The 24,025-nt window shown below is 39.1% G+C and overlaps 1 protein-coding gene across 4 annotated transcripts in view; it reads right to left on the bottom strand.

Moving 5' to 3' along the window:
- The window catches only part of PITPNM3 (PITPNM family member 3), a 147,625-nt gene that overhangs the window by 9,645 nt on the left and 113,955 nt on the right, over positions 1 to 24,025 (bottom strand). For 3 of the 4 annotated variants that reach the window (XM_076354776.1, XM_076354780.1, XM_076354777.1), the window contains exons 11-16: positions 16,833 to 17,003; positions 10,339 to 10,533; positions 9,446 to 9,594; positions 6,063 to 6,179; positions 5,256 to 5,372; positions 1,012 to 1,160 (exon numbers count right to left, since the gene is read on the bottom strand). In XM_076354776.1, the coding sequence (XP_076210891.1) occupies positions 1,012 to 1,160; positions 5,256 to 5,372; positions 6,063 to 6,179; positions 9,446 to 9,594; positions 10,339 to 10,533; positions 16,833 to 17,003 (898 nt within the window). The remainder of the gene's footprint in view (positions 1 to 1,011; positions 1,161 to 5,255; positions 5,373 to 6,062; positions 6,180 to 9,445; positions 9,595 to 10,338; positions 10,534 to 16,832; positions 17,004 to 24,025) is intronic. The other variant, XM_076354779.1, reaches the window with a different exon arrangement.

Genomic DNA, 24,025 nt, shown 5'->3' with positions numbered 1-24,025 from the left:
GAATACACCTTAATTTGTTTTTAAGTAACTCTCTTTTCTTGAATTGATTGTCTGTTCTATTACACTGAGGTCAAACATTTCTTCCTCCTCAATTAGCACTACATAAGATTGTAAATTGACTTTGGACTTGGTTCACTGGTGGGTAACAACACATTCTGTTTCAGCTAAATTCATCTCACTGATTTAGCCTCCAAAGAAGGGATTCAAAGGAAGCTGTAAAGCTCCTTCCTAAGTGGGTAGGCAATTTAATTCTAAGTGCAATGTTAAACTAAAATTCTGTATTAAATCAAACTGGATTTTTATTAAACATAAGATTTTTTAAAAGCACATCTACCCCAGTCCAACAAAATTTATTTCACACATCTTCATTCTTCATGCTTTACTTAGCACAGAGATTTTTAAGACATGCTGGAGAGCTAGGAGAGCTGACTGATTTTACTTCAATGAATTGTTATTTTCAGGTGCTGAGTTTTTTTTTTCTTTTTCCCAATTTAGAACAAGCATGGTCTTGAGTACAGAATTAACGTTAACTCTTCATCAGCCTGACATCAACAGATAAACAGGTGGCTGAGAGCAAGGCAGTACACTCTCTACTGTTAATTTGCATAAGAAAAGCTTCTTATCAGGCTGAGGAACAAAAGCTATACCCTTCAGCAGTCTTCTCCCCAATGAACAGGCTGCAAAATATCACAAGTCATACACTCTTGCCACAAGAAGACTGATTACAGTCATCCAGTCCCCATATTTTGCAAGACCAAGTGCTCCTAAATTGAATTGTACTGAGGATTTGTGTTGCAGTAGGGATAAACCCAGTGGCCTGGGCACCCCCAAACTGGCCAGTAAACAGATGATCACTGCTTCAAATCTAAGCTGACAACACAGTGACAAGACCAAGAAAAGATAACTAACTGACCAAAATCTCCCTCCGCACCCCCTTCAATCTTACACATCTTGGTGTCTTCCTCATCACAACAACCCATCACAGCTGTAGTTCCAGCTTGGAGCTATTACCTGACCACCATTTTGATGGGATACACACCAACTCTCAGTCTCTTCTGTTTGGGTATGTTGTAGGATATCCGGCCGCTGCTGTTGGATATCTCTGTGTCAAAGTACACCCACCTACCCGAAGATGGCTCAGTCATTATGAATATATCAACCTGCAAAAACAACAAAACAGTCATCTAGTGTGATAGTAGGCAACACCCCCCCTATTTACAAGGCCTGCCAAGCCTAGATCACATTAGTATCTCCAACTATGGCTTGTACTAAAAGCTTACAAGGAAGTTTGAAGGAACTACAAAACTTGGTAAAAACTTCACAGAGGGTCCTCTCAATTAGAAAATGCTTCCTAACACACAGTACAAGAGTTTATTGCCTTCATCATTTAAAGCACTCAGCACTGCAGGTGTGAAAGCAGGTGTACACACTGCAGGTGTATAGAGCTCAGAAACGTGGCAGGAAGCCTAAACTAGAAAAAAGATCATTTCAGCTTGCATGTGTATATTACATTTTTGCATACTAAACCTACAATATGGAAAATTTCATCTGGTTATTAGCAAAATGAAATCTTCCTCAAATCATAACCTTGCCTACAAATGTAAAACCTAAACACTTCAAATTATCAAGATTTTTCTTTTTTCAAAAGGTTTCATCAATATGGTTTTCTTCAACTGAAATATTTAATCAAAATTAACATAAAGTGTATGAAATACTTTGACTTGAACTGGCACTTTTTAGCAATAAGTACATCAGTAAATCTGAAGGAGGTATCTGCAAAGCTCTCCTCCTGTACTCAATTTTCACAGAACTTAGGCATACAAGGTTTATGTGGACTTCTTCAGTGCTCAACATGGGGCCAGATACTCTACAAGACTGGCCAGCAGCTTATGAGATCACGCTGTTTGTGTGGATATCTTAATAACTCTGCAGATATGCTCTTCTTGGACATAATGATGTTACACTGGGATGTAACTATAAATAACACTAAATTTATTCTGAACTGATGAAATTCAGAACTGAGTTTTTCTGAGGGATGAGCTTTGGTGCAAGGGAAGAAATGACAGGTATTGCTGAACCAGAAGTGTTATCAGGATCAAACAATGGGTTTACTCCTTTCTTCTGCTTTTTGACTGCAAAGTGAATTCACAGTTTGAATACAGATGTGTACCAACTGCCTCTTTAAAGTCTTGGATAGTATAAGTACGAGAAAAGCTTCACTTTGTACCCTAACTGATTCTGAACTTCCAACTTTCAAATGCACCATTAGCAGAGAGAGGGCCAAGGAAAACGTTTTTATGATTTGCTAGGGTAAAATCTAACTTCCTTCCAACCTGCAAAGGAATATAAGACCTAATCAGGAACAGAAATATTTTCTTTTGAGAATCATACTTCTAGCTTTGTTTTATTCAGCCATTCTGTTCTTACCTTCTATTCTTCCCCTTTAATGCATTTTCTCAAGTCAAGCCATTAAAGATGAGGGCAGGGTGTGTGTGTGTATGTGTGGTTCAGAAAAATGGTTTTTAAGTTTTCATTGGGCATTCTGAAAAAACTGCACAACTACAGTCCTTTCAGATCAACATTTTCTTTTTTCAATATCAATGTGAAAGCTAATAGAACAGCATTCTGCTGACTGTGGTCATTGAGTTGTTCTGGCTCAGTTTTCCCTCTCCACATCAAGAGATTATGAAATATAGCTTTTTATGTAAAGTTAGTTGAGATCCTTGGAGGGACAACATACAAGTGTAAAAAAAATACAGATAGTATTTCTATTAGTTTTGAAACCCCTCAAAATTAGAATAAAAACTATCAGTAATTCAATCACTGAGTATGGAATTCTTCCCAGCGCAATAATTCGTAATAATCTTAACATTTTCACTCAGCAATGCCTTTCAAGAGATTTTAATGACAGGATTCTATTCAATACCCAAGCATAATATGCATCTGTTTTACCACTGCAGAAACACAGCTTATTGTTCATCCCTATCCTTCTGAAATAGGAATATGACTTCAAGGCAACCAGCCAGCACACAATAATCTATGTAGGGAGGAAAAACATTAGACTATAATGCCCAGAAAATAATAGGTTAAGTAAATCCCAGAGAGGCACCTCCGGCCTCAGGAAAAGCACTGAAATGCTGAAATATATCTTCAACCTAGTTTGCATTTGCACACTGAAACGCTGAATATGTTGTCTTTTTTACCAGCCCAAATTCATCTTAGTAAAAGACCCAGGGCTAAAATGAATCCAGTCTACAAACCTGTAGAAACCCCAACAGGCCCATTTCAGGAATTCAGGAAAACAAGGGTAGTCTCCAGGACTGATCCTTGTCTCAATAAAAACTGGCATGTCAAGCCCATCTCAGGTTAATTAACGTTTTCTAATTGGTCAACAGACTGAGGCTGAGATTACCTAGGTGGCCAGTCCCTTGGGTGCATGAGAGTATATGACTGGCAGAGACTCTCAGAGAAGCTTAAGCTCCTGTCTCCTTATCTTGACCAGATGGCCTCATCCTGATTATCACTACTCTGTTGTGCCTCAACAGGAGCCACCCAAAGCAGATGAGGTTCAAGGAAAATTTCCTCCTGCTGAGGATAGCACTGTGATGTGACAGAGCAGATCAGGCTCTCCTGTCATAAGCAAACTAACACTTCAAGGTCTGTTCAAGTCTGCAGGCCACACTGCTAATTGACATAAATCCTTCCCCCCCTCTAATTCCCACCAGGGAAGGTGGGAGAGGGATAGCCTTTCCTTTGACAGATTCAATGGTCTTGTGGTAAAAACGGTTTCTTCTAATTTCTGCACTGTACCAGTTACAAGAGTGTCCAACTTTTGACCAGAGGCATTGCTATGATATAGGCACAAACAATGCATGCCAGGAGATTCATTAAATACACAGCTTTGATCTGCAGTCCTCCTGACTGTAGATCTAACTGAAGACCTTCAGTGCAATCCAATACACTCAGATACATTTAACTGACGTTTTGAACTTACATTTGAGAAATGGCACAGAGCGGAAATTATTAAGTCTTGGAACCATACAATCGTGGTGTTCTTCATAGGACCACTATGAACCCCTTTGGTGCCCTATTCATCATTGTGCCAGAACCACCTTATCAATGAATGAAATGTGATCAGATTGAAGAAATTTGTAAAAGCTAATAAAGAGCTGTGATTAAAATCTTCAAAATCAGACAAAATCTGTGATCCTGTCTTGCATGTAAACTCAAGTGATGGGGCTGCTTTAAGTTTTTTTTACAAACCATATGGGACAAGATTGAAGCAGCGATGGTCTTAAAATTGTAACCATAACTTATATTGACAGTTCAATGTGTATCAGCACAAGGTATGCTGAATTCTACGACAAAATCTTAGAAGCAGCACATCACTTATGTCTTGTGGAGTTGACTAACAAAGCCCAGCTGTGACAGAAGCATGGTCATTAGAGACATGGTTCCAGAAACATCCATCCCTGCCATTTGCACTAGCAAATATACTCCAAAGAAGGCATGCCATCAGCAGGCTGATCCCTAGAGGCATCAGGTTAGTGCTGCATCTCAGCAGAATGGGCACCCACAAAACAGGTCAAGTGTCAGGTGAAGCCTCCACGCTTCAGTTTTACTCTCAGCTCAGCAGCATTGCTCCGTTAATTTCCACAAAAATTCTTACAGTCTCAGTGAACACGAACAAATGTGTTCACTTAATGCTTGGCTTTGTTAGCTGTAAGCCTGGCTACTGCAGGCAGCTTTAGGAGTGACAGTTCCAATCGTGTCACATTACTGCTTAAATTCTAAAACTAATCTTTACTCTTCCATGTATAAGAGAAACAGCAGCCACCTAGCCTCTAGAATCCCTATTCCTTTATCTAGTTGTCTTACCTGGATAGGAGGATATACATTTTTCTTTTAGTGATTTGCCAACCACTACAAAATTCTTTTTCCTCCTTGCTCAAAAAGTTAATTGCCTCCAGTAGGTGGTACAATCAGATGGCAGGTTCAGAAATCACTGCACAGCATACTCATCATTAACCAGAGGAGATGGCCAGCATCATGTAAGAAGGATGAGAGCTGGGAAAAAGGTCAGCTATCAGGAAAGCCCACTTACAGCACATTTTTGCTGAAGTGATGGGGGCTAGTGACATACTTCCCCTCACTGTAAGGCTTTCTCTGGTACTATACATGCGTGCTACATTCAACAACTGTTTCTAGTAAAAGCTGGTTCAGAAAAATAAGGAAATTGATTACTCAAACTTTACCTTTTCACCTGTTAAAGCTACCATGTCCAGAGGTCCATACATAAAGCGCCCAACTAGTACCTGAGGACCGTCTTCTGCTGCAATGACGTCATTAGCTCGGTGATTAGCAGTCACATTCTGAAACAAGAACAGAAGGTGGGAAGGGTAGTATTTGCTTTTGTAATGAGGCTACTGTCTCTATTATGTTATTATGAACAGTGACACAGAAATACAGTTCTGGACAGTGTGTCTGAGGTACGTCACAGTGCACCTTAGAGCACCTAGCAAAACTGCATTCCTATTTCAGCTGGAGCCAGGTTTCCAGTAATGGTGGGTTCCTGAAAAGACTTTCTAGTGAGAGCGCTTAAGATGACCAAATAAGAGAGAACATTTAAGGGAATGCCAATTATCTTCACTTCAAGTGGTGCCATAGATTCACACGATTATGTGCAAAACACATGCATCTTAACTGACATTTCTAACTGAAGTGGCATCTGAAGAATGAAGAAAATATTTTTTTCCTGAGTTATGGATTCATCTAGCATATAAGAAAATAGAAGAATCACCTCTTTGCTTAACTGAAACTTAAGGCATCTCTGTTATTTAAAGAAAGAAATATACTTTCTCCCAACATGTACTGATAAACCAAGAATAAATTGTTCCTGTTCCCTAACTGTTAATTTGTTTGCCTCTGGATTACGTTAGCAGTTTTCAGCTCTTTGGTAATATTCAGTTATGTAAACTCATGCTTTGGGAGATCAAACTCTGTTTAAATTGCTGCCAAACCCAAGTTCTATAGCTGCCATAGATATTCAGATTTATACTTACTCTCAATTTGACATGTGTCCTTTTGCGTAGCCATTTTTCTCGTGGATTGGATGGACTTAGTGTTGCTGGATCCAGGCTGTCATTTTCCTTGAAATTTACATTTTCATACCTCATCACCTGAAATTATATTAATATTTTAAATAAACAGCGTGTGGCCTGAGGAGTCCCGGTACTTGGCAAAGAAAGGGAAAGTACACTGCTGCCCCAGACGAATGACACTGCAGAGCCAAAAGCACAATGAAAGCAGAAAGAGGTACAGGCCATATGTTCACATTAATTGTACAGACAAATAAACTGCTTTCACTCTGTTGGCAACACAATCTCAAGTACTTATTGAACAGCTTTTCCATTCACAACAGAGCTTGCACATTCTTCCAGAGAAAATGGTGAAAACATTAGTAAGGTATCAAGTGACAGTCACATTGTCTCCTCATGGTCTGCAAAGTCAGTAAAGCAGCTTAAGACCACAAAAGTAATTTTCAATGTCCTTTATGGGGCAGAGGTCAGATTCCTGACTCCATCTGCATTGATTTTCTATACATATACCCAGACAGAATAGTTCTTATCCCCTTTTGGATACTACCACTGCAGTAGGTGATAGGCTCAGGATTTGGCTTGTGGCTAGTAACATCTGAAGATAAGAGGACTTTAACTTGTGAACATGCAGAACCCTAATATGTCATACAAAATACACATTCTTACAACCTAAATAACACACACTTACCAAGAAACTTGTATGTCCAACTCAGATTTCAGGACACAACCCACAGATTACAGAATCTGTGGGTTATGCCCTGTTTCAATTGAAACCACAAGCCCTGTCTTACTGAAATCTGTGGGTTGCACCCTGGGATCACGGATAGCGTGAGCCTACTTCATTTTGAATAAGAAATAGCTTAGTCTGTTTCTTTCACAAGCTAGCAGAAAATTACTCAAGTTGAACGGTTGGTTTTCTGTGCTGAAGTTTTCCGCCCTGGGTGCCCTCTCTGGAAGAGTGGCCTAGAGTCCCTTTGAAAGATGTCTCATATGAAGTCTCTTGAGTAAAATCCTGCTGCATTCACAGCCTTAGCAAAGCAGTTGGCTTGCAACAAATCATAGTAATGCTGAGAGGTCAGAGTGTTTTTTAACAAATTGTCATAAATTCTATTCACTGGAGGTCCTGTGCAGGAAATATATGTGCCCACAGGAGCAGTTAGCCTTAACCTTAACCCCCAGCAAGGGCAGAATGTCCAGACTATGCTGGAACTAACCAGTCCTTTATGTAGTGCTGTAAGCTCACATATTGCTTTATGGGCATGTTCCAAATGCTTGAAGGGCTTACTAAATTCTAAAAACTGTAATGCACATACAAGTCTAGGTAAGACTTGTCTAGGTAAGAGCTGCAAAAGAGAGGAGAAACATCTATGTACAATTATCTAGGGCTCTTGAACAGAAAAAACAGGGATTTGCATCTTGTCACTTCCAGTAGAAACCTCTCCTCTACTTTGGGATGAGCATCAAATAAGATTCCTGTTCTGGACACTGTTCTCGTTCATGGAAAAACTCTCCAGCAACTTCTGCTTTGCCTTGATTATGGTGGTGCTAGTTATAAACAAAGTTTTTTAAATTAGCTTTTAAAATTCTGCATTGCTTAATGATACATTTTGACTGGAATCAGATATACTAAAGGATGCTCTGAAAGGACAGCAAGAGGTTAAAGGACTCTTAGAATTTCATAAATTAAAAACAGCAATCAAAAACTCCACAAGCATTCTGGTTACCAGCCAGACTGTCTGCTGCACAGTCAACTCACAGAATGCCATATAAAGATGGGGGCTTGGTACAATTGCACAATATGACTCAGCAGCAGTTCTGGACTGGAGGGAACTCGGCCTCTGAGCTTCCATTCCCAAGAGCTACCAGGTGTGCCTCCAGGGAGCTAACACCATTGACACCAGCACTGGGAGCAGGAGGTGGAGGGAGTTAACACTCAGAGACCAGCTAAAAGGTGTTGCAAGAGAGGCAGGCACACTGACATCTGCCAAACTGATTTAATGAAAAAAAAGTCACTGTGCAGTTTTCTGCATTATTCTCTCTACTATTTGCCTGGCAGCAGCTGTTTCATCATTCACTGGATGTAAAAAACACACTGATCCAAATTAAACTGCTTGTGACTGGCTTTTGGGTGAGGGTCACCCTCACCACTTTCTCTAGAGGTCAGAGCACTGCATTATCCCTAAGTCACTGTGAGTTGCTGACTAATTACTGACACAGTAGGAACAAGAGACCCATCATATGACTCAGAAATAAATTCTGAGGAGACAGCGCACACAATGCCTCAAAATACTCTAGTATAGTTACAGGAGAGACTTGATTTTCTTACAGGAGCAGTACTTTCAAACTGCTGGTTTATTATCAAATGTATGCTAATAATTTGCTATTTATTAGGGAAATATGTAATTAAGGCTGGAGATAGCCTATTCCTTCAAAAACAGGAGGAAATTAATACATAATACAGGGTTATACTGATCTGGGGCATGGGAGGGTGTCCTGGTTTCGGCAGGGATAGAGTTAATTTCCTTCCTAGTAGCTGGTACAGTGCTGTGTTTTGGATTTAGGGTGAGAACAATGTTGATAACACACGATGTTTTAGTTGTTGCTAGGTAGTGTTTACACTAGTCAAGGACTTTTCAGCTTCCCATGCTGAAATGGGAAGGCTGGAGGTGCACAAGAAGCTGGAAGGGGGCACAGCCAGGACAGCTGACCCAAACTGGCCAAAGGGATATTCCATACCATGTGACATCATGCTCAGTATATAAAGCTGGGGGAAGAAGGAGGAAGGGGGGACATTCGGGGTGATGGCGTTTGTCTTCCCAAGTAACCATTACGCCTGATGGAGCCCTGCTTTCCTGGAGATGGCTGAACACCTGCCTGCCCATGGGAAGTAGTGAATGAATTCCTTGTTTTGCTTTGCTTGCGTGCGCGGCTTTTGCTTTCCCTATTAAACTGTCTTTATCTCAACCCATGAGTTTTCTCACTTCTACCCTTCTGATTCTCTCCCCCATCCCACTGGGGGGGGAGTGAGCGAGCGGCTGCGTGGTGCTTAGTTGCCGACTGAGATTAAACCATGACAGAGGGGTGAGTAAGGTATGCATGACAGTGCATTGTGCCCAGTCACACAGTCAGTAGTAAGAATACCAGCCAACAGTGCTAATGGTGGGCTCACCGTCCCCTTCTCCTCTCCAATAAATCCACGTCTGTCATTTCTACATCCAGTTGTATGTGATGCAACCACAGTTAGCCATCTAACTGAACTAAAGATTAAAAGACTGATCACACTTGGAAGATGCAATCAACAATCACTCTGTTATTTGTTGCAGAGAAAAAATAAAGAGATCAATGACCTGTCTTAAAATGAAGGCCACAACGTCTGTTGATTCCCAGTAGCTGGCATGGAAGAGATGCGGCAGGGCCACAGTTGGAAAGGCTGTCAGCACATCTGGACAATACAAGGCATAATCTATTCGTTTTGTTCCCCACCACTTTGCAGTAACTACAGAAAACCCAAACAAAATAGCATCACATTTCTATAACATATCTTCTTAATAAATCTCTGCTGTCTTTATGTTTAAGCTAGATAATTGAATGAAGTCTTCTGCTTTTTAAATCTTGACATTTAGAGCTTGTCAAAGATATCTATCAAACACGAAAGTACTGTTTTCACTGACTGCATCATCACTTAAATGTCCGCAATCTAAACAGTTCCATTGGGTCCAAGTTTTGGGAAGCAGAAATCACCTCAGCATGATTGCTTCCTGGTCCACAGAAAATGTACAGTGAAAGACTAGTACTTTTATGATCATGTTATAGAGTAAGAATTGCAAATGCTTCCCAAATAGTGAACGGAATGTTGATATATGACTACAGTCTATAACAGGACAATATAATGATTTATAGCACTTTTAAATATGGGTAACAAATCTTATCTATCTATATTTCTTAGTATCTGGAACATGCTTCTAAATCCCTGTTAGTATGAAACCCTTAATGACTATTTATGAGTAGCACCTTAATATAAAACTGTGACTTCACTTCTATTACTTTATCTACTTAACTACAAACAGAAGAGGAAGCTAAATTGTGTTATTTAAAATTGCAGCAACTTAGGCTGCTCTCCTTCTCCCCAAATTTCCAAGCAGATAATTTTCCTTTTCATAATAAACTTTTCCACAGAAAGGATGTGGAGGGAAGGGTTGTTGCCATTATCAGACAGCACATGGCACCAGGCTTCACTCACTGTTGGTGAGGTATGCTGATGGCAAGCTTTCTGTTGACCCTGAGTTTTCACTGTTTGTGCTGGCCAAGCTCAACTTTCTTGTTTTTCCTTGTGGTTGATCAGATGCATTTGGAGATCCAGGACTCTCCTGAGAGAAAGGTATGTTCAAAGAGCTGTTCTCAAGGAACAGAGCACTGTGGTTGTGGATAGCATCACCTGCAGGTTACAGAAATGAAAATAATAATTAAAAAAACCCCCAGTGGGATGAACAACATGGCTTTGAAACTAGTGTGTATTTTTTTTTCCTTAAATACAGAGCCAATGAGCATTTTCCTGAATAATATCAGATTTAATGACCGTGGATGAAACTCCTTCAGAGTGAGGAGGACAGCGTGAGACAGCATGACTAAATGGAGAAAGCACACCCTACTGCCATCAAAATGCAATGGCAGCTGGGTGCTTTTGACCAAGATCTTCCAAACTGGGTAGTGATGTTGGGAGGCTATTTTACTTCACATTCAACACTACCCATTTTAAAGTCATTCTCTGAGAAATGCTACACAGCTCTGGGAGTCTGTGATACTTCTCTTGTCCTCTTCCTGACATAAGCAAAATGACTTTAGAGAGAGCCTTCAGCAAGGCTATTTACTGGTTTGCGTGTTCCCAAATGGAACGGAATTCTCATTTATTCATGCCACTCTGACAGATGAGCTATGGGCCATGGCTAACACCTCTACTTAATAAAAGAAAACAGCCTTCCTCCTGAGGTGTTCTGAAACATGCAAGAACAGATGTGCATTTAAACAAAAGCACTACTGATAATTTTGCTTGAAGCAGCCTGCACATCTCTCCTGTACCTAGGAAAGGCAGAACCTCAACTGAGACATAGGATATATAGCAAAGTGCATATCAAAAGCAGCTGACTCCTCAGTGTTGTTTTTCAAAGAACAAACCTCTTGGAGAGATTAAAACAGTGAGCAAAAGAAAAAGGAGACTCAGTTCAATGCACATAATACAAAAGAAAGCAGATGGCCCTCGATGATGTATTGCTCTATTTCTCAGTGTATTTCAGTCCCATTCAGACAAATAACTGTAATCACACTGTGCTCATCTTTCACATGATCTTGGGTTGGGGACTATGTCATACAATTACGTAGTGGAGGCCTAGAATAAGTTTCCCTTCAACTTTTCAAGTCTTACCAACTCTTAATGCAATGAATATCTCAATGGTGCACACCAGAGAACACAACAAGAAGTTGCTGCTTTCAAGGACACCATTCCTTAAAAAAAATACACTGGAAGCATAAGTGCCTATAGATTATCAGAACTGGTAAAACATGTCACCATTAAATGAAAAGGAACAGCAGCATAGCTCCCTACAATCTCCTCCCTTGCAAAAAGCAGACACGGCTCGAAAGATTCTGGCTTGTTTTGAGCTTGAGTACCTCAACTGCATAAGACAACACAAGGAGCTGCCCTGCAACGGAATCAGAGAAACAATTAAATTCTAACACTTTGTGATGGGTATGTAGTTTGGACAGAACATGTTCAATTGTAGTTTCCATGGGAACATGTGCTCTGAGTTTTCATTAAAGAAACCGCAGTGTACTGTTCTTTCAAAGGAATCTTGTTGACACCATACAGTAGGGAAAGCTATGTGTGGCTATAGGAAACCTTGATGGAGGTGAAAAGAATGGAAGGATAATTTTATTACTTCCCTTGTCTCAGGCAAACTATACAGACTCCAACACAGACAACTGAAAAGAAAACACAATGCTGCTTTCCTATTACTTACCTCACAAAATGAGGAAGTATTATATGCTCTTTGTAGTGAAAGAAGCAGCACAAAGAAGTCAAAGGTCTGATTCTATGTCATACTAAATACTGAACAGCAAGGCACCTGGTCCTTCTGGGACAACAAACCCCAAATCATGTGGCCTAAAATAACACAGCAAATCAGTTCACTGAAGAGAGTAGCAGAATCCACAGACATAAGCAGTAAGGAACAGGGAAGCTGCCAAATTGCACCCCATTAGGGGTCTATCTGAACCAGAAACCCTGATCCAAACATCAACCAACAGGAAATTGCACAGAAGAAGGTGCAATGAATCCCATAAATGAGAGCTATATCTCCATGAAGTGCTCATGATTGGCCTGATGCATACTTTCTGCTTCCCCTTCCAAAAGATTCACTGAAATAAAAAAGGTTGTGCTTTTAAAATAAATTTCCTGCTTCTGAATTGTTGTTGCTCTGCTGAAACAGTCGTAAATTGACCCTAATCTAATCCTTCCTCCCCCACTATAATTTTGCAAGAGTTTTGGGTTTTCATTCCCACTAAAATGGAGATGGAGAAAGAAGTAAAAATAGTAACTTTGCACAGAATGGAAAACATCTTGTCAGCCAACATATCTGTTAGCCTCTTCCATATTATTGACTAGCTTAAGATCAGCTTGGTAAGGGGTCTGGTGCCTTGAAACCTGTTGTTTATTTTGTAATACTGTTATTTTAAGCTCAGTAACCCTTCGCCCTATGAAGAGATCAAATCAATAAAAAGGAAGGCATTTTTGGCAGTTTTTTCTCTCCCATTTCCTGAATTATATTTATTTTGAACAGGTAGGGCAGCCTGCCTTCATCTCTGCAGGTCAGGTCTCTGTTGAACTGGTTAGAGATTAATAAAATACATGTAATACTGTTTTTTTTCCTAAAAGCTCTGTGCTCAACTTTAGACTAGGACAGTCTACTTGCCTAATTCTTCTATTTAAATAACTGAAATGGATACTTCCCACCAAAAACAACCTTTCTCATGGCTCTGAGGGTCACTAAAGTTTCTTATCATTTATCCTACTAATCTAAATTTACTATCATGCTTGGTAAGAAATAAAATAAAGACAGATCATTTTACAGAGTCTCATCTTGGATAATTATGATAGTTATAGCCAATACAAAGAGGCAAAGCAACGTCCTCAAGGCCACACAGTAACCACCTCCAGACAAAATTAATAATACTTTATTTTATGCATATACAATTGGAGAAGTACTGTGCTTTTAGACCTTAATTTCAATCTATCCATAATGAAGCAGACCAATTGGATCAGCCATAGTCTGGACTGGCACTCCTGCAAATTCCCTATAAATAAAATTTTGCAAGAGAAAAATTTTGCAATTATTTCAATTGTGCTGCAAAGTAAAATGTGAGGTAGAAGCTCAAACAGTAAAAAGGATTATGATTATCTACATTCTGCTATGTCAAATGTCTAAAAAGTAGGATAGGTTGAAAGCACGTGCTTTGAATTAATACACAGCAACCATACTTTTAACCCCCAAGTAGATAAAACGCATCATGTCATAAGCAGCAAAGCAAAAAAAGGAATTAAATCCCACACGTTATTAAGTGTCAAAAGACATGACTGGTGGTAGATCAGAGACCTGTCACAAAGCTAAGGCTCACTTATAATAGCTACAAAAGCACTTTGATTATGAAATGTCAGCTAGGCAGCAGCTGAGAAAGCTGCTGTTTAATGAAAGGTCAAGAGAGCATGGCTTTCTCCGGGCTGTAACATAACCTGAACTTTGTACCTTGCCCTTATAGTAAAAAAACCCCACCAATTACTAAATCGCATTTTTGAGCAATCACCATAGATGAAAGAGTTATGAAGATAAATGTTTTCTCCACCTGCTCTGTATATCTGGCAGTGCTTTGCATGCAGTTTCTTTTACTTTCATTTGTCTGTATATCACAGCAACAAGAGGTAAATATCCCCTTAAGAGGTAACTTCTGAAAAAGTGGGATGCCTTATATGATTATTTCCATTCCAGTGCATAGGTCAAAGATATCTCAGATATTAAACTTAATCTTTGCTAATTTTTCTTTCTCTTTGCATATAATGTGTTGACTCTCCTATACATTCAGAAAACTGAATTTAAATCATGCCTCAATTTTATTTTATTAAGCTATTTTATCAATAGCCTAATAATGTAATCACATCCACATTAGGAATTGTATCAACAGAAGATACAGTTGCAGCTGACCACGTAATTGACAGAAAGAGGAGTAATTCTCTGGGCTAGTCAAGTCTCTGTGATTGTCAAAATCAAGCCTGGTAAGAGTCAGCTTTCATCATCATTCAGCTCTTAATAGATCAATTCATCACACACGTGAACAATACCACATTACTACAAACTGAATGACCCTGGGGGCAGACTTAGTGATAGGTATTGATGCCTGCTGGATGCAAAAGGCAACTGTCTAGATAAACGTGCCCTGCTCTTTAAGTCCTGCCATTTAAGTCTTAGATGCTTCCTGAATCTCAATGGAAAGAGTAAATTTGATAAACTAAAAGCTTAAAGATAAACCCTATGCACAAAGCAGCTGGCTCCAAGAGCTTCATTTGATTGGCAAGAACTGAAAGACAGCTATAGAAATCCTACCCCCCAAGCTTTCATCATGTTCTCCAGCCTGTGTTATCGCTGAACCATTCATATGAATCATATGGTTAAATTCTCTTCTAGTAGTAAATTTTTTTTTAATGCGGCTTCCAGATCATAATTTTTTTCCACAGAGGCACCTATCACGAATGTCAGGCAGACAACAGAATCATTCTTATTTTAATCATCAGTTCTTATGAGAAAAGGAACAAGGAATGAGATTGTTTAATAACATGAAAGATTATCAGAAAAGGCTGTCTTGGGCAGTGCATAACAATTAGAGTTTGGTGTAACTAGGTCTCATCATAACTGATTAGTAAACTACCGTTCCAGTTGACACCACAAAGGCTCTCATTTTAAGAAATACTTTCACAAGCTCAGGTATCAGAGAAAGGAAAAAAAAATTATAGTCACTAGAATTAATCCTTTGTGAATGAAGAACCTTAAATTCCAAAAGGATCTCAAAGTAATTGCATTTAAATGGGAGGATTTCATGTTCATTGAAATATAATGCAGCTTAGGTGTAAAGCACAGCAATGATTTAATTCTGCACAGAGATTTAAATACAAAACCATACCATGGAACATTTGCTGATCATTAGCACTCAGGAATTTTTATTTTATAATATATCCAACAGACAGGATTTCCAGATTTACATGGTCTGTAAATCTTCTCACCCAGTGCCTTAGATGAACTCAAAAAGAACATCAGTTATTCCCAAACCACTTATGAAGTCTCTGCTTCAAGAATCACTGTATCTGAAGGGTTTACTTTAACATAACAAAGCTGGTAAAGTGTACCAACCTAAGGTTTTCCATTTGAAAAGCAGCCTAAGGGAACTATTCTTCCTATGACAGTTATTTAAAGGAGGGTTCAACTTTTCAAGATAGCCTTAGATATGTCTCAGTGACAGAATTTGTACCTAAGTAACCAGCAGGACTTCCAAGTGCAGTCAGTCATTATAATAACTCCAAGTCAGAATGCAAAGCAGGGTATATATTTCCATTGAAAGAAAACTCAGACACTGGGGTGAGGAGAGAGCACATGTTCCCTAGTTTGGACTGTCCCTCACCTTAGCTATTCCTTAAGTAATTCCTGAGGAACAGCCAGATCTTCACATGTTTCAGTGAAGCCAACACCTAGAAACCAACCTTCTGCAACTCAAGATCAACTGTTGCTTTTCAAACATTGATTTAATCAGATTCAAACTGATTTGCATCCAGTGTACACCATATTTGAGCACATAAAACAAAGGAGTTGTGTGTATCCTACTGCACAGAACAGATTCCCAATGATACGATTCTTCTAGCTCCAACAAATAGAAAACACTGCGATTTTACTATATTAGCCTCCAACCTTAAACTCTGAATCCTGAAAAGCCTTTTGAAATATCCTGCTGAGGCTTGAATTCATGTCTGAATCTGTAGCAAAAAGAATAAATCTAATGTGCATGCATGTACAGATACACACTGATCAATTCATTTTTTTTATAATATGACAAGTCAAGATACTTCGCACCTATATGATTTTCTCATTTTCTATAAAGTCAAAACAGCACAATTCCTTCTACTAGCACCTTGCTCATCCACGTCTTCCTCTTTCCTCCCCACAAATCAGTCTTATTTCTATTTTTTCCTGGATTCAAACATTTATTACCCAACATAACTATTGTTCAATAGCCTACCTAGGAAAAGAGCAATCAAAAGACAATTTGCCCAGTGATCTAATAAGTGACCAACAGAAACAATATCTGAGGATCTAGGCAAAGGTCAACTAAATGTAAAAATAAATTGTTTAAAATGATAGTCAAAAGACATGGAAGTTTGCAAGTGACACTGCAACTAAAGCAGTGGTATCACCTTCCAACCCCTCTTTAACACAACTGGTATCACAAAGCTCATACGTAAGAATAATTTTTTCTTGGTAATCTTTGGTTCCACACTTGCTAAATATGTCTGTGCCATTCTGTCCCAGATGACTTGTTTTTAGCATGTTAGCACATTGGTATTTCAAATCCTCTTGAGCTGTGTAAGGAGAGAATGCTTAAGAGAACAACAGGTAAGGAAAGCTATAAAAATCAGCACTGTACCTAACTGGTGAGATCTTCCATCCCCTAGTGGGTATCTCTGGTACCGTGGGACACTGAATGGAGGCAGGAGATGGAATCTTTTCTCCAGCAATGGTTCAAGTCTGCAGGCAGAGGGGTCAGCAGAGTGAAAGAAACTGTACACTTGGCTGCAGGCTGGGCGGACCTGGCATACTTGAATGAGAATGAGAAAGAGAGTTCAGTATTGCCCCTTTACAATTTTCAAGGAGTCTATACAGAAACATGTTTAATATGGTCTTCTGCAAACTCCAGACTAGCATACATCTGGCCACAAGAAATTTAACTAAACTGTTTGCTATTTCACATGTAAAGAAGACTTCACTGCAAAGGATTTTACAGACACATCACAATCTGAGATGCAGGCATGTAGCAGACGTGAAGACCAGCCAGAGAAATAGACAGAATTAAGGAAGGAAAAAGAAGTTTAAAAATCTTGTAAATATATTATTGAGCATTAGAGCTATGATGCTCAGCACTTCAAATATTTACCAGCAAAATGGTTTGATGGGCCTGTTATGTCCAGAGGACTTAAACCTAGGTGACAGCAGGAGCAGGTAGGTGACAGAAAGCCCTGCAGTTTCTTAAGTCACATTATGGAAGCTAATGTATAGAAATCAGGCTGGTCATAACAGCAAAGCAATGTTTATGATTCTTGCTGAAGGTGTGCAGCTCCTGAGGTTTCTGGGCTGCAACTGTAAGTGCAAATCTTGAAATCACTTACTCAGCTAATAAGACATTCTTTTGACTAAACACACAGCACCAAAGCATAACTTTTACTCAGGTGAGTGATCACACAAGACTGCTAAGGTCTGTAAAACAGCTGGTGTAGTCACTTCTCATCGCCACACATTTCAATCACACTGAATCTTGCCAGCGCGAGCAAATAAATTCATTATAGGCTCATTAAATTTAGTACAGTTTGTATAGTACTGCATTACATGTTACAACAGTCAGTTTATTAACTACAGGAGTAAAGGAATGACTAAAGTATTTATAAAATATGTTTGGGAATATTATGTCTGCTCCCCATGAACTCCATGCAAGCAAGACATATTTTCAAACCTGCTGTGCTATACAATAAACCCTAAATGTTCTTTTGATAGAATTACTATTTCCTTGTGGTGATAACAAAAAACAGGTAACATGTATGATGTTTTTCCTTAGAAGACATGTTTGGTACAGCATTGTTCCCATGCACAAGCCAAACACATGCTTAACTGGAAACCATGAAGAAAGATCTTAAGAGTTTTAATATAAGGTGTCACGGAATATTAGATCTAATGGAATCTATCTTAAGTGACATCTCTCACCAGAGCACCCATCATGGAATTAAAAAGGAAAAAAAAAATCAAAAACACACTACTTAGGTTCTTTCTCATTTTCAAGAGCAACAGTCAAGGTATTTGTACATAAGCAAAACTACAATGAGCAAACTTGATGCTGTACATCTTCCTCTGCTGCAGTCACAGAAAGTCACTAACAGCTACATCAGAAAACACTACATTCTTATAGATTTTCTCAAGTGCTTTCCACGTTGCTGGAAGGACTCTAAAAATTCATGTTCTGGTGCTTGCTGCTATTAATGGTATATAGGGACAAATCTTGATATAGGCTATGTCGATGTTACCAAGTTCTAAGCTTAAAAGATTGATACTGAGTTGTAATAGCAGCATTGCCATAAGCAGGTCAGAACAATACATTGTTTTGTTCTGTATGAATGTTTGTTCTACAAAGGCTACAGCACAGGCACACAATGTTTTTTCTCAAACTAGTAAGACAATTAACCTTTTATTGATCATAGTAAAAACTTTCTCAAGACACTTCAACATTGAGCATCCAATTCAGGAAAACATTAATTCCTAATTAAAGATCAGGCACATGTTTACTTATCTTTTCGAACAGGATCAGAAGCAGGACTATCTGAAAAGACAAAAATTCAGTTGCTCAGAAAAGGACTAGAATGGGGTGTCCTAGCTCATGAACAGCTAGCACACAATGCGAGACCCTGAGGAATTTGTGACGTGGGAAAGAAAGCAGTTCCTCTAATTTAATATTCTACCCGCTTCTCCACATTATCCTGCTAGTAGAGCACCAAATCACACTCAGCCCGTGTAGCTGTTGAAATATGGTACTGTCAGATACTGAAAATGCATTAAACCTCAGAAACCACGTGTGTACCCAGCCCACATTTGTACAGGCAGGCACCTTGCCAACTCTGCTTAAACCTATAATGAAGGGAGAATGGCACAGCCATTCAGAGAGCAACTAAATGCCAATCCATTGGTGACAGATGAAGACTAGACTGCTCCTCACGTGGTATCTGAGTTCACTGCTTAAGGTAGATGTGATGAAACACATCCATGGGGACCACTTCATTGCATGTGCTCTGTGCTAAAAAGTCTAGGAAACTTATCTTCATGTCATGAAGATGTCAATACTCATAGCCTCTCAAGAAATGCTCTGGGACAAATCTTCCAATAAGAGTATACCTATATACAATCCAGTTCTGCCAAACCATGAACTTTTTTCTTCTTTGGACATGCAGTGTGCATTGTATTTTGCATTCACTGACTCACTCTGGGGATGGTGCAACATCTCTTTAATTCTGCAGGATTTTTGTCACACAAAGTGAACAATGTGGGTGTCTTTGGGGGCATCAAGTGAAGCTTTGTGGGTTGTTTTTCCCCCCCAAGCTCTCTTTGTAAATTTTTTTAGGATTGTTATCGTTGGCAATTAGCAGGTTTCCAGCTGCAGGATAACCAAAACCTACTTTTGATGTCTGTTGTATGTTGATTTTTCTAGAAAGGATGGCTGTGTGCATCAATCAGCACACCTGGTAGCAGATGAAAAGAAAGCGGGAGATAATAAGACTGCTTGTTGAGGACACTATAGAATCTTTTCCCTTTCCCACTATCAAATAAATAGCAGCTTCATGCCACCTTTGTCCCTTTCCCACCATTAAGCCAGCCACATGCAAAAACTATGGCCTGTGAGATTCTTCTGTGAAGTACCTTTCCACAGTTCTCTGGGAACCACTATCAAGTACCCTTTTTTCCTAACATATTCTCCCAAGTACGGTACAAAATGTGCCCATCAGTTTATTGTGCTATGAAAACTGAGTAAATTCTCCCATGTATTCCAGTTAATTGCATCACAAGAGAAGCAGAAGGGAAACACCAGCAAGACTGCAAAGATCCAGATTACTTTTGATGGCTTTCTTCAAGCTGTATTTTGTTCTTAGTATTTGCCAGAAAAAATGGAAACAGGTCACCCGTGTGAGAGCATTTAAGCACAGCAGAAATTAATTCTTTGCAAGTAAAGTGTAATTCTCTTGCAGAGCCCAATAGTGTGAAATAAATTCTGTGAGGTAAAGCATTGCACTGCATTATAATTAAAACTGTATTTTGGCAAGCCTATAACTTTGACATGTGTAGTTAGGGATCTAGTGCTTATAAAGTAGAGCAGTAAACTGGGTATTACCCTACTAAACTAGAGCTTCCTTCCCTAGTGGGTAGTATATTGGTTTATTCTTTCTTTCTCGTCATGCTTAATATTAACTGTCAGAGCCAAACATAATAATTTCCTCATTTGGACATGAGGAAAAATTTCTTTACTGAAAGAGTGGTTAAACATTGGAACAGGCTACCCAGGGAAGTGGTTGAGTCACCATCCCTGGAAGTATTTAAAATACGTGTAGATGCGGCACTTAGGGACATGGTTTAGTGGGCATGGTGGTGTTGGGTCGACAGTTGGACTCGATGATCTTAGAGGTCTTTTCCAACCTTAATGATTCTATGATTCTAAAGGAAGCGCTTAATGTAATTAAATCACTTGTCTAATCGCACCTTCTAATACTTCTTGTACAGGAACTTTTTCTGTGTATGTCTGCCTTCTGTATATGCACTGAAGGCAGACAGAGACAAAGAAAGCCAGGAATGTAAACAGCAGGGTTATGAAAGTTGTCAACATAGGGCAAATTATGATATTTAGTGGCAACAAGAAAGCATGTCCTCTGGGTTAGCTGTTTTCATACCCCTCTTCCAACTTGGCAAAGGAATACAGCACATCATGTTCCAAAGGAGATTATTTCCTACTACTCTGGCATTTAGCAGTATTAGTTCCCAACCTGATCATTGAGAGCAAGTGCAAAACACCCTGCCATTACAACCATCCTAAGGTAAAACAGTGCCACTTTTTGGATGTAACTAAATGCTCATGATTTATTCAGAATTCTAAAAAACATTGACATTTTCATAGGGTAGCAAGCCTCTTCCAAGGATAATCAGCACACAGAGAGTGGAAGAATCTGACAGAGACACACAAATGATCAGTACTTTAGAAAACAAAAACTGAGACGAGACAGTGGGAGGACCACAGAAGAGAGTGCTAGAGGGTAACCAGAAGAACTGTCAAGGAAGCACTAAGGGACCAACAGAATATTTGACACAAGAGAATTAAAAGACATTTAGCAAGGAAATAAAAAACTGGAATGAAGATTTGGTTTTAGCCACACTCTTATTACTGTAAAGATAAATAAATATTCAGAAAGTAAAACATGACAAAATGCATCTGTTCTGCAGACAGAACAGGCAAACTCTGTATATAATTTTCTTACCTTTTATTTTAAAAACTGACTCTTAACAAAACAAATAAATAGAAACATCCTGAATTTTATTTCTCACATTTCCAGGCAGCTTTCCACCTTTCATTTCAGTACAAAGGGCACCTGACTCTTCTCACCTAACTTCCAACTGTCTGCATGACAGGTTTCAATTTGTCTGTTTTCCTCTCAACTGCACCATAATGATCACTTTAAAATGGGATCTCTTACCATATGTACCTCTAAAGACTAATTATGCTTCCAGTAAACTCTGCTCACCGTGGAATGTGTTTGAAATGCTGGTCAGTTGAGCTGCTCTCAAAGCATGCTCCCTGCAGGGTACCAGAGGGAGGATGGAAGTGAGAGCTAATTTGAAGAAGATACTTTAAAATACTAGTAATTAATGTGAAATTTTCCTGTCAAAGTGTCTGGAGGGTACCGGAGCTGAGATTGGGGAAAGGAGGACCATTGGCTAGAGAGTTTAGAAACTCTCTTTGCTTTCCAGTATCTAACGGTAAAAATGTAATTGTATGGCACATTAATTTCTTCCAAACTGGTAACAGGAATGCTTGCTGTGCAGAAGAGCTTGCTTTAGATTCCTGTAGCAAGTGGAAAACTGTGTAATAGACACATTATATCTTGCCCCAATCTTATCAGTTTCACTGTCCATAAGCCATGTCTCAGACATCTTCCTAAACTTAATGACGTTCTGTTTTCTCTTTACTGATACATTCTCACCAATAAATGGCAAGCAGACGCAGTAATCAGTCATGGTAACCTTCAGAAATTCCGTTCTTACCAGTCAGGGCAAAGCTGTCTCTTCTTTCTTCTCTTGCCTTGCAGCCTTCCCCAGTAACACAGATGAGTTTCAAGTTCAAACCAACATTATGGCCTCATACAAAACATAGTCAAAATATGGTAAGTCACTTTGTTTTTAAAGTTACCACCTGAGACAAATCCTAGTAGCCTCATTTTTATCTTGTTCATGCTTTGCCTGGATTTCAGACAGGGAAAGGTTATGATCAACTTGCAGAGCTTCCCCTGTCCCAGTGATCCTAACTTCACAATACAAGGTTTCAGGAAGGCAGCTCTCACCTCTGTGAATCCAACATTACTTCTAAAGGGCATGTTTATATGGCCAGCAATGACTTTTAAACGTAATTGTCACACTTTTGAACACACAAATGCTTTCACATGCAGCACAGCATTCAAGGGAAGACTTTCAGATTGCACAGAGAATTACATACAAAAACTGTATCACTTCAGAGCAACCCCTCTTGCAAAAAGCCACAATTCCATTAAATTTTCACACATTTTCAATACACGCGTACATTCCCTTGAAGTGAAATGTGAATTTCATCTGTGCTCATCAGGACTGACTGATGGGAGGGCTTACCACACACAGTCAACTGCTGACAGCCACCACTGGCTATACGAAAAGATGTGTCAATGTCTGCTACTGAGGTACTCATACCAAACACTGCCAGTATTTTCTACTTACTGTGCAATACCCGGCATCTGCTAATCAGCATTTGTCCTCAAAGACTCTAAAAAGGTATCTAATGAAACAGATGCATGCTCTATTTCATATGAGAATCCAGAGTAAATGTGTCCATTCTGATTTGTTAAATGGAAACCACAACATCTTGCAAAAATACGAATTCTAGCTCAAAAAATTTGAATCCATGCACGTAAATTAATACTGGTAGGTTTTTCCACATGAAGTCCTACAAAAAACCCCCCTCAACTCCCTGCTCCAAACCCCCCAGCAAAACCTCCACCGCCTTCAGAGGGAAGTGTTGCTAATCCTGTAAAGAAATCCCTAAGACAGAAAAACAAACTGCAGTGTAGTTTTCAAAGCCAGCCATCACCTGTGTAATTTTTGTTCATTTCCCTGACAGCTCTTTCACAGAAGCAAAAAGCCTTAATTTGTTCGAAAATATATATGAATTCCCATTCTCTTTAGCTGAGCTTTGGTTTTGGTTGGTTTTTTTATTCGAACAGAACTAAGTATTGCAAACATGAGGAATAAAATACAAAATGGGAGTTTAATTATGCTCTTTTGTAAGTCCATGGAACTTGCTAAAAAAATCCTACCAGATTTCTAAAGGCTCTGAAAGACATGGGTTTGGTAATTTTTTTAATTATGGCAGGTAGAATACTTTCCAGTTTATATTACATTCCACTTTATTCCCACAATCAAATGTGACTTTGAAAGCTCAGTCAAATGCATTACTCAGAAGTCTATAAATTGAGAAGAAAAAAATTGGGAGTCCTGAATTATTGTCTCCTCTCACTATTGCAACTGATTTTTCTCCCTCACCTGATAAATGAACGTATAATTTCCTATGAAGATGCTGTGCTATCTAAACCTCATACAATGCAGAGGCAAAACACGCACTGAATTTTGAAAAGTAAAGTAAGCTTTTACTTTAACTGAAAAACTGAAAAAATCCAGATATATTTAGAAATAAAACAAAAAAATCCTGTATGTGTCTGATCACAAGGCTCTGTTACCAGAGAGGAAAAAATGGCTCACAACCAACACACCCGGGGGCCAAATTTACCCATGAAG

This window comes from Aptenodytes patagonicus, chromosome 17 (assembly GCF_965638725.1).
Source record: "Aptenodytes patagonicus chromosome 17, bAptPat1.pri.cur, whole genome shotgun sequence".
Classification (NCBI taxonomy): domain Eukaryota; kingdom Metazoa; phylum Chordata; class Aves; order Sphenisciformes; family Spheniscidae; genus Aptenodytes; species Aptenodytes patagonicus.
The sequence above is the reverse complement of the archived record's forward strand: the minus strand, read 5'-3'. Positions and strand labels throughout refer to the sequence as shown.